The following is a 12,072-nucleotide window of genomic DNA, read 5'->3' as shown; positions in this document are numbered from 1 at the left end:
GCTTGCTTTTGAGCTATAAATCCACATAGTTACGTACTATATGTTTGACATAAAGACTAAACACTTTGGTTGAGGGAACATCAAGGATTTATTCACTCTATGCCAAACTTTGATTAATTGAACCTCAAGGATCCACTCACTTCACACACACACACACACTTCATACATACATACATATATATAGACACACACACACACACACACACATTCGTAGAGTAAAAATATCCAATGGTAGAGTGAAATTAAAAGATCCACTACTTATCACAACTTTGCACTACCTAAATTAAGAGTTTATGGTATCACACATTCTAAGATCATCCTAAGGAATCACTATCTTGTCTTTTGCCTAGGTAAAGCTTCAAGACATTATCTTCTTGCGTTAAGTCTTTAACAATGGCTTATCAAGTTTTATAGAACTTTTCACATATAGTTTCGTTTTCTTTGGTTAAGTCTTAGTAGGAGTATGGCTTATCAAGATTGATAGAACTTTTTATGATATAGTCCCTTTGTTAAAGCATTGAAAGATACGAGATGCAAAATCAATGAATGATAAGGGTTGCATGCAACACAAAAACAATGAATGATAAGAGCTGTGTGTGTTGCATGTAGTTTGTGAATCGTGAGGACTTGGCGGTGGTCGTGCTTGCTTAGCTATGCACCTTTACTGCACGGTAGACAATGAAGACATTGCATTTGCATTCTTAGGAGAACCTAAAAATGAACGAATTTGCGAAGATATATTTGAAACATTACGATCTGTGATACATGATCCTAAAGGCGATGGAAGGTTCGCAACAGGAAGTACTGGCTTTGAACAAACAATACGGACGATCGATCGTAATAGCTTCATTTCTCTCAATTTATGTAATTTTGATTTGGATGAAATGATCAGAATTCGAATAGCTTCAACTTCTCTCGATTTATCTGCCTTGATTTTTGGACGACATCGGACGCTGACTGGTATCTCCATTGATAGAATATTGAGGCCCGTGAGGCGACATCTAATGGCGTGCAGAACCAACGTCTAAGGAGGGAAAGAAGGATTAGAGACCAAACCATAATGCGGCATACCTGTCAATTACGAGTAGATATAGCCAAGTCTGTCACACAGACATATCTTGGCTAGTGGCAGCCAACATTCGACTAATCAGGCTTGGGATCATGTGCAGCTATGTCTCTCGGGCAGCCGGCGACGGCCGTGCAAGCACGAGCGTATGGGTTGACGTTGCCTGCGGATCCCAGGCAGGCAGTGTTGTAGTAGGAGACGCCTGCGGTGGAGCAAGGGACGCGGTTCCTCGTGAGGGCGCCATAGCTGATGTAGGAGGTGATGCTCTGGGGGGGCGGCGGTGCTGATGGCGGCGGCTGAGGAGATCGCTGGAGTGCTCGCCGCCGATGGGCGTAGCTGTGCTCGGCATCAGCAATATCGGGTGCGCTGCCGGAGGGGCTGTAGGGGTGGATATTCATGATCATCAGCTGCATGCAGGCCGGGTCGTAATTGCAGACGGCAGCAGCGGCGGCAGTGTCGGGGTTGGTGAAGAGGGTGCGCGCGTCGCCGTCTGGGGGTCCGGGCAACGCGACTTCGCAGGTCAAGAAGAAGAATAATAAGAAACTAGCGATTTGACGAGATATGATAACTAGGAGGCGGCTGACGCTGGCCGTGGCATGTTCAGAAGATGCTGCGTCTGCCCTAGCTGCTGCCATATTGTCTTCCTTAATGAATCTGCATCATCAATATTGCTTACGATCAGTATCGTCTGATTGTGAGAGACCTGGGAGACGAGAGATTGCGATTTACCTTGACGTCCCTCCTAGAGAAAACGAAGAGTTCTGATCAGCGTTGTCTGAAGCAAACACGAGGAGATGGCTGTCTCTGAATTGATGTTAAATCCGAATGGATGGAGAGAGAGAGAGAGAGAGAGAGAGAGAGAGAGAGAGAGAGAGAGAGAGAGAGTGTGTGTGTGTGTGTGTGTGTGTATAGAAACAATTATACCATGCGCTGTTTCATGCAAGTCCGAGTGTGGTCCTCTCTCAAGAAATCTAGAAATGTCATTATCGTTTGCAACCAGAAGAATTAAGAGATATTATGAAGTCCACATATTAACAACGTTAAGAGTCTTAGACCCAAGTGTGAGAAGTGAACTTGGTGGAAAGAATAGGTAGGCTACTACTACTTACATCTTGACACTTTGGAAGGGAAAGGATGTTAGATGTTAACTGCCAATGTCACATTGGATGGAGCTAACATGTCGAGCTGTAGAAGGAAGATTGCAAGAGCTTCGCCAAACTCTAGTAGGTTGATAAGAGACCAATGATGGATCTTGACACTAATACTTCTCATGTCAAAGCCAAAACTACATATTCACAAATGTTGGTGTTGTAATGTTTTAACTTCAAACATAACTTTATTAACTTTTTGTGACCCTCAAGTGATCCAACTTCAAGTCTTGAATGAACTACTTTCCTTCTTGGATTTTAAGACTTCAACCCTCATTTCATGACTATGTCCCAAATTAATTGCTTCGACTCTTAATTTTCTTGGATATTAAGGTAATCAACCTTTGGCCAAGAGCTAAGTCATATATGTTGCCTTAACCAAGTTTTTATAAAGCAAAACACCATACCTTACACCTACAACAAAACAAACCATCATACCATTAGCAACGCTAGCAAAATTTGTGCCCTTTCTTGATTTGGTCTAGATATTGAAATTGGTGAGTATACAATGAAAGTTAATGAAGTAGAGGAAAAAACAATTAGGTGTCTACTTTCACCCCCCTTTAACACACATTGGATGTGTGTGTGTGTATACATACATACATATACATATACATGTACACACACACCCACACACAAAAGCAAGGGGCTAAGTAGTGAATCATATATGTTGCCTTAACTAGGTTTTCATAAAAATAAAACATAGTAGACTCTACATACCATAAAATATACCATCCTACAATCAAGCAAAATGTATGCTCTTTCTTGATTTGGTCTAAGGTTGAAATTAGTGAGACAAGAAAAGCTAAAGCAAACAAGAAAAAAATTAGGCATCTACTTTCACCCCCCTTTAATACACATTGAATAGCTTTCACACACACACACACACACACACACACACACACACACACACACACACACACACACACACACACACACACACACACACACACACACACACACACACACACACACACACACACACACACACACACACACACACACACACACACACACACACACACACACACACACACACACACACACACACACACACACACACACACACACACACACACACACACACACACACACACACACACACACACACACACACACACACACACACACACACACACACACACACACACACACACAGAGAGAGAGAGAGAGAGAGAGAGAGAGAGAGGTTTTCTTAGTCCCTGGTAGGGAGGAGAAATTGTTGAGGAGATGACTTGAGGAGCTAACATACTCTCATTACATTGTGTGTGCGGTCTTCCGAGCACCTAACAGGGAGGCAAGGAGACATTGTTGAGGAGTTGACACATTCATAACATTGATACTCTTCTACAAAGACCTTCAACTTTGAAGAAAAACTCTTATTGATCTATTCCCTCAAGTGGGTTAAGTATATGTGAATCCAAGGCAATGGAGTGAAGGGTGTTTGAAGAAAAACTCTTCTCAATCTATTTCTTGAGGGGGGTTAAGTATATGTAAACATCAACACTCTCCATGCAAAGACCTTCAACTTTGAAGAAAAACTCTTCTTGATTTATTTCCTCAAGGGGGTCAGGTATATGTAAACCCAAGGCAATCAAGTGAAGGGTACTCTCTTGCCACACTATGAAAGCAAGTTGCACACCTTGACTAAGGAGATCTCATGACTTGATGTTGGTATTCAAGTGCCACCACTATGCACGATATTTTTGAGAGTTGTGAGTAATGAGGAGTTAACCATAAGGATAGAAGTTGTTTTTGACAATGCTCTCTTATACTCCACAAAATCAAATTATTGTAGCCCATGTTGAATTAGTTAATGTATTGATGCTTATTAATTTAGAGCAAGAATGGTTGCTTGATAAACACAATAGCTTGATAAACACAATAGTTTCATGAGATAAAGAGTTGTAGTGCTAACTTCATTTGTAGCATGCTTATTATGTGATGAAATCATTTCTATTTCTGCTTCCCTATTAGTTAGCCATGGAATAGAATAACCAACAAGGTGGATTTTGTGGTTAGTGGGAGTGAGTTGAACCACCAGTGTGTAACATTTTGAGAATAAAGTTGCATAACATTGAGGGCATGAGGTAGGTATAGCCCAAATATAGTGTGTGGCAACCCTTAAACAAGCGAGAGGATTGAGCATTGGGTTTGGGGAGGATAATAAATTAGTTTAATGATGTGTTGTCTTTGCCTAGGACAATATGTGTGGTCCAAACGCATACCCCCATTATGGACTATGAGGTCAAATCCTAGATTATCAACACATTTCTTTATGGCCAATGTGATTTGCATTTTTAAAAGATGATTACTTGAATGAAAAATTCATTTAATTGGTTAAAATGATTATTTGTGCATTACCTATTGTTATGAAAATTTATTTTTAGGAACCTATATATATTAAGGATGCAACAAAAAAATGTCTATAGTATTAAACTTAGTGTGGTATTAACTAAATAACTAGAAATATATTTATTGAGTGTTTGAAAAGGAGGAGGATGGAGATCTTGATGACCCCATTCTATTTTTAGATAAGGAGCTATAGGCTTTGATTTCTAATATCCACAAAAAACACTATATTAGGGAATTTGAGAATTCTCATATAGTTTGGAAATTCCCAACATAGTTAATATTTGGCCACATGATCAAATCTTGTCCCCTTACTTAAAAGTGGAGTCTACCCTAATTACTATATAAGTTGTCTTTCCAAGTCCAACCTTGAAGCATGGGTTAAGATTTACCCACATGGCCAAATCTTTACCCCTTATTTGAAAGTGGGACTTGGGACATTCACAAATTCTCTAATATGGTGTTAAAATCAACATGTCAAAAGAGAGAGACACTTTTATCCAAACTAAAGAGAGTGCAAAAGTAATTGTGTCTTCGCTGTGATTGAATCTTTATATGCTAGATATTATTGAATCTTTTGTCCAACCTAAACGGAGTGCAAAAGTAATCGTGTCTTTGCTTATTGAACCTTTATATGCTAGATATTATTACTTTCTACAAGATTGCTCATGTATTGTTTGGGTCAAATTCCAACAAAGAATATATTTTCTAGGTGATTTAGCATGGCATTTTAGATAAAGTGAAATATATTTCATTACAAATTCATTAGAAGGGAAATTTCCAACTTTTGACAAGCACCCAAGTGCGAAGACATTCGACATGGTGCTATTTAGTGGGGCTCAAGGGAAACCTCATTCGCACACTATCATGGTTTGCAACTTATTTTCATAGTAGTGAGCTTCTACTTTAAGAATGTCCTTTGTGGGTTTCATTCCTAGGACTTAACTCTATGTTTTAAGCTGAAATCTTACTAATGAGAGTGCACTCAAAGTCTTTCTTTTGAGAATGATTGGATTTGATGAGGTTGAATAAATAGGATACTTGGCTTACTTTGAATATGGGAGTACAACATGAGTGGATAGTGCGGATAAGTGAGGTGATAAACATCTAAGATGTACTGATTTTACTATATCTCTTTCCCACTTCATCTAAGAGAGTGAGTAAGAACTTGAAAATGGAGGATGCTTGAAGTTCTATTTCTCTAATAACCATGGATGCTCAATTGGACTAGAGGGTGGCTAGTTATGTAACACTTTTTGAGAAAATTGAAACTGAGTCTAAGGAGCATGCAATAGTACTTGTTTAAGGTGTGGAAGGGTTTGAGAGGATAGGTTTTGTGCCTCTAATAATTATAATATTATAGGATGTAGATCTCACGACCTTGTTTGTGCTTTCTAGGAGATTACTCCAAGGATTTTCCCAAGCTTTTCCCATGGAACAACTATGTTTACCTTGGAGCTAATTGTAACTATTAGTGTTGTATATAGGGTATTTTCCTTATCATGAAGAATTTGGAACATGGCGGATTGAATTAATATATTGAGAATAGAAGTAGTTGTGTCATTACCAAAGGACATTCCATAGTGTTAGAGCCCAAAATGAAACCCAAGATAGAAAGGCCCCAAAAAGTAAGAAATGGAAGACAACCAAGGCGAAAAAAGTGAAAAAGAAAGGCAAGCTAAAAAAAATGTAGAAAAAGCCGTAGTGCAAAATGAAGTACACAATAAAGAGTGCACCGAATATAATAGCAAAGAAAGTGTTGGGCACATTGTAATTCATTTCGCCAGGCTCCCTTTTGTGCAATTCGTAAATGTAGATGAGCACGGGTGAATGAACCATGAAAATAGGAAATAAATAAGGAAATAAGACCTTGGCTAAAATGGCCGGTCATGTAAAAAGGGATGGACGCCCAAAGAGGAGGAGAGTATGTATAAAAAGGCAAAAAGGAAATGAAGAAGATTGTTCTTATGTGTGGCCAAAACTAGCTCTTCTCTTCTTCTTCTTCTTCTTCTTCTTCTTCTTCTTCTTCTTGCTTGCTTGAGCTTGTGCTTGAGAGAGGGAGTGAGAAAGTGAGTGTGTGAGGGTGAGGGACCATGATGGAGAAGCTCTTCATATTCTCCTCTCTTCTTCTTCCTCTCTTCTCTGCTCTTGTCTCGCATGCGGCAATGGATCATGGAGCTTACAGCTTGAGGATCTGAGCTTACACCTTGGATCGTGGAGCTATTGGAGTGCTTGAGGGAAGAGGCAACTCAATTGAGCATGGAGGTAAGATCACTACACTCGTAGGTGTGAGAGCATGTATGGATATATAAGAGGTAACTATTGCACATGGCTTGAAACACTTGAAACAATAAGTGGTCCGTGGGTCTTGGCAGTTCAGCAAGAAGCTCCCACATTTTGGTTCCGTTACTGGGACAAACGGATTTAAGCTTTGAGTACTTGCATGCTTCAAATTGAGTGACGAAGTAGGAGTTCAACTCTGAAAAATGACACTTGGTTTTAGGTATGGACCAAGGGAGTTGGAGACTATTTGATCTCTTTTGCATACTAGTTTAGGTGTATGAAGCTTTCTATGCACTGGTTAGAGTACTAGGAGTTGTGTGTATTTTATCAGATTTAAGACATTGAGGTTTGAGACATAAGAAAAAAAAAGGAAAAGATAACTCTCTAGATAACTAGGAAATAGGGAAAGAAAGGAACTAGATTTTGTAATTCTAGGAAGAAAAATAGAAGGTAAGGGGAGAAAGAGAGAACACAAAAGGTGAAAAGGGGGGAGAGAGAGCTGCATTTAGGAAGATTGAGAAAGGGTGTTAACCCCAAATCGAGATGGACCCAGGTCGAGATGGCGGAAAAAGGAAGAAAAAAGCAGAAAAAAACATGGAAAAAGAGCAAAGACATGCAGGTGACCTCCAAAACCAAGCCAGGGCAAAAAGCACAATTTTAAATGAAGGGCGCCTCAAAAAACTCGGAAAACTCTTGTAAAAGGACGCCAGGCTCCCTCCTATGCCAATTGTAAAATGCTAGACGGGTGTAGGCTAGAGGCATAAGACTAGAAGAGGGAAATGAAAAAAAGACCTTGCCACAAGGGCCGGTCATGTAAAAAAGGGATGGGTGCCCATGGAATTTTAGGGTTTATATACATAAAGTTCAAAAAGTGAATGAGAGCTCATTCTTTTGGTGTGACAGTAAGAGTCTTCTTCTTCTTCTCTCCTCCTCATCTTCTTGCTTGTGTGTGCTCTTGAGAGAGGGAGTGTGAGAATGTGAGGGAGTGAGTGTGTGAGAGTGAGGGATCAAGAGGGTGAAGCTCTTCACCATCTCCTCTTCTCTTCTTCTCTTCTCTTCTATTTTCTTGCGCACGCGGCTATGGAGGATGGAGCTTGGAGGTGGAAGAGGCTTGAGGATGCTTGAGCTCGCATCTAGGATCGTGGAGCTACCGGTGTGTGTGAGAGAGGAGGCAACTCGTATTGGTATCAAGGTAAGCTCACTACACTCATAGGATTAGAGCTCCTTGGAACGCTTGAAACAATAAGCGGTCCGTGGGTCTTGGCAGTTGAGCGAAAGCTCCCACATTTTGGTTCCATTGCCGGGACCAACGACTTCAAGCTTGAGCACTTGCGCGCCTCATATTGAACATCGAAGTAAGGGATTCATCCCTGAAATGGAGCTTGAGGTAGGCAGGAAGTTTGGGTGTTTTTGATCTTCAAAACAAGTAAGTATTTTGGTATATTTTGTTTGTTTGATGATTGGGAAACATGGAGAAAGTAGTTTAGCTCTTTGCTTTCGATTCTTGTTGCATTTAGGGTAGGTTAGGATTAGGAAATCACACCGGACAAGGGTAGGGTTTACTATTGCAAAAAGCAGGGCAAAAATTGTGCAAAACTTGTCAAAAATCTCGCTTGTGATGCCTAAGATTGGCAAGTGAGTGATTGGGAGCATCGATATCATACCCGGGAAGGGGCATAAGAGCCAAGAGGCCAAGGTAGAGCTCATTTGTGACCATTTCAGAGAGAGAGAGAGAGAGAGAGAGAGAGAGAGAGAGAGAGAGAGAGAGAGAGAGAGAGAGAGAGAGCTATGGCCCGATTCGATCCGATCGCACCATCGGCGAGCCCACTGCTCTATCCAGGTATATGAATCCCTTCCCCTATCCCCCTAGATAGGATCTGGAGGTTTGTGCTTGATACGATTGAGTAAATTGCAAGAAATGACCGAAATCAAACTCTCGCTGTCGACGTGCGCTGCGCTTGGTCTGTCCAAACGGTCACTTCTGAGCCGAGTCCCAGAATCGGCCCTCGACCCTATTTCGCTCGGCCCACTCGGCTCGAAACCCTAATCGGCACACCTTCGCGGCCCGTCCAAGTTGACCATTTGAACCATCGGCCAATTTGGCTCTCTGCCACGTGTCAAACTTGACCCTCGGCCCAATTGCCTTGGCCCGTCCGAGTGACCTCGTCCGAATTGACTACTCGGCCTGTCCGAGCCAATCTGTTCGAGCGACTTCGTCTAAGTCCGCGCCTCAGCCCGTCCGAGCCTACCCTGTGCAAGTCCCAAATTCGGCCCTCGGCCCATGCGCTTCGGCCTGTCCGAATGACCTACTCGGACCCTGCAATTCGGACTAGCTGGGCCGAGTGAAAGTTTTTATCAACTTCTCAGAAATTTGACTTGACCCAGCTGAAGCTCAGCAATGCAAACTGTCTAAAGTCATTCTAATGCTCAGAATTCGATTCTGGTACTTGGAATAGATGAAATTGTAGGGAGCAGCTACTTGGTAGCTTGAAGTAAGCAGTAGAAAGACCCAAAGACCTAGACGCAAAGCACTAAGCAGTTAAAACCTGATTGGCCAAGAACAAATGAGGCAATATACTAGAAAGACCCTGAACCCTGTCAAGGCAGCTAGAAAATTGACCAACAAGCCTATCAGGCCCAAAACAAGCGAGAGTGCATAAGATGCTTCGAGGTTGTTTGCTGCACTCTTCTTGAATTTCCGCACTTGAATGCACTAAAAGAAATTGAAAGCCTGGTTGAGCACAAGTGCACTAAGGGCGACACGCACGCTGAGTGACCATAAATTGAGGATTGTATTCAATAACTGAAGGAACTCACTCAGAAAAACCACTCAAGGAACCCACCAGTAGGAGAGGACCCAAGACGTAGACAAACCATCAACGCGCGAGGTGGGACCAAGCAGGTGGCGTCAACGATGTGGATCTGACAAACCCACTCACCCTGATCAACAACTTGGCGGAACACGACAACACGACTATGGCAGAAGAAGGCTCAGACCATAGGTCTAATGAGGAACTCGACTTGAACGTCTTCTTGGAGGCTATTCCACAGCTAGTTAGTGGCTACGATGCACTGGCCTGGTATGAGCACCGCGGCAGGACGACAGACGCTATCATCGTAGACCTAGAATAAGAGAGGAAACTAGCCCGCAAGGCTTTGCAAAGCATAGTCGAATACAATAGGGACCAGCTGTTGAGATATTGAGCTCCACTCGTGATATGCTAGGGTGACTGTTGTGCACTTATGTCACCGATGTGTCAGTTGCAGATGCGGTTGGTACACCGCCCATGAATAATAGCTAGATGACAGCTATCCTTATCTACTCTAGTTTGTGGCTCAGTTAGTATGCCACCTTGGTTAGTTGAGTTTGGTTTGAGACCCATATATAGGGTTCTTCTATTTCTTTGTATAAGACTTCTTTTTTGCTTACACAACTAAGAAGAGGAAAACTGTTTTCAGCCTCCACCTTTGTGTGTATTCCCCCATTGTGCAAGCAAGAAAGCTACAAGTGAGACTCCTTCCTTCTCTCCCACAATCTTGACATGGTATCAGAGCCTTGTTCGTGGTAAGGAGCTCAAGAAAGCAAGCCAAGCTCGTGGTGTTCTGGTAAGAGGAGCAGTGTTGCTTTCATTTTTTGTTTTGGGAGCAGATCTCTGCAGGTAGCACAGCCGAAAATTGCAAGAGTGCATTGTCTCAGGTTGTTTTTTTGATTTGAGGCCATTTTGGGGCCTGTTTTGGAGGCGGAAGTTTTCTGCACGCACTCAAGAAAAGGCCCCGTTTTATGTTATGCGACCACTGTTCTACAGGTTGGTGAAAAGTTACTGTAGAAATTGCATCGTATGCCTGTGCGCAGAGACATTGGGAGTTACAGAATCATCCTTGTTGCTTGTTGATGCAAAATCGTCACTAGGAAGTGACTGTGTGGTTAAATACCACTTTCGTAAGTTTTGCAGATTTGCCCTTGTGAGACTGAAGCTGTGTTCTCTGCAGTGACATAATTTTTTGTAGTATTCTGTAATGGCGTCTGATTCTCTTTCACAGATTGTAACTGAAAAGCTTGACAAGAACAACTTCCAAGCATGGAAGTTTAGAATGACGAATTTCCTTATGGGAAAAGGATATTGGGAATTTGTTACAGGAAATGAAGAAGAACCAGTTCCTCCTGATGTTCCCAATCAACAGCAAATGCAGACATTCAAAGCATGGCATGAGAGAGCTAGGAAAGTTATGTACTGGCTGTCTATCAGTATTTCAAACTCTATGATTGTGCATATTCAGGATGCAAGTACGCCAAAGGAGGCATGGGATACTTTGTCAAAAATGTATAGCACAAATACGCAAGCCATGAAAATGTAGCTCAAGCAAGAGTTGCATAATGTGCATAGAGAAAATATCAGCATCAATGACTACCACATGAAGGTGAAGAAGATTGCAGATGCACTTGCTTCCATTGGGTCGCTAGTGGAAGATGATGATTTAGTTTCTGTGACCTTGAATGGTCTAGGAAAGGATTATGCACAGTTCCGAACATCCATTTCCGTCCGTGAAAGATTTCCTGATTTTGAGGAGTTGATTGCTCTTCTAATTTCTGAGGAGCAAAGAAATGGTGGTGCATCTTCTTCAGGAGGAACTTCAAAAGAAGCTGTCTTCTACTCAAATGCTGGAAGAGGTAGAGGCAGAGTAGAGGAGGCCGATTTGGAGACCGTGGTAGAAATCAGAATATGCAGCAAACTCAAGAAAACCAGTCCTATGGAGGAAGATGTAGTAACTTTAGAGGCAGGGGGAGCCAAAGAGGTCGTGGTGGATGGCAAAGAGGCCAAAATGCAAACAGCAATGTTGAATGCTATTACTGTGGTAAAATGGGTCATATGGCTAAAGACTACTATAAAAAGCAGAATGACATCATGAATGGGAAATTGCAACAAGGGAATTATGCATCTTCTAGTAGACAGGGTGATGACAAAAATGAGCATTTGTTTATGGTGCAGCACATGAACAATTTTGTGACAAGTGTAGAAGAAAGCAACGATGTGTGGTATGTTGACTCAGGTGCATCAAACCACATGACAGGTCATGCAGAATGGATGGAGGATGCAAGGAAAATGAAAAAACCAGGATTTGTGGACACTGGTGATGATATTGCACATCCTATTGTGCAGATTGGAAAAATTCCTTTGTTTACGCAGGATGGGAAAAAGAAATACCTGTTCGATGTATTTCATG

At 41.9% G+C, this 12,072-nt stretch overlaps 1 protein-coding gene across 1 annotated transcript; it reads right to left on the bottom strand.

Moving 5' to 3' along the window:
- Positions 1-736: 736 nt before the first annotated feature.
- LOC148025872 (uncharacterized) lies at positions 737-1,859 on the bottom strand. Its single transcript, XM_087692152.1, has 2 exons — positions 1,796-1,859; positions 737-1,720 (listed from the first exon to the last, which is right to left on the bottom strand). Exon 2 carries the CDS (start codon positions 1,699-1,701, stop codon positions 1,144-1,146), a length of 558 nt encoding a protein of 185 aa, XP_087548278.1. The 5' UTR covers positions 1,702-1,720; positions 1,796-1,859; the 3' UTR covers positions 737-1,143.
- Positions 1,860-12,072: the final 10,213 nt, after the last annotated feature.

The sequence above is a fragment of the Lygodium microphyllum genome, chromosome 14, assembly GCF_053477565.2.
Source record: "Lygodium microphyllum isolate KBCC chromosome 14, Lygodium_microphyllum_v1.1.10, whole genome shotgun sequence".
NCBI classification, from domain to species: Eukaryota; Viridiplantae; Streptophyta; class Polypodiopsida; order Schizaeales; family Lygodiaceae; genus Lygodium; species Lygodium microphyllum.
Note: the sequence above shows the minus strand (reverse complement) of the source record. Positions and strands in the feature narration are given on the sequence as shown.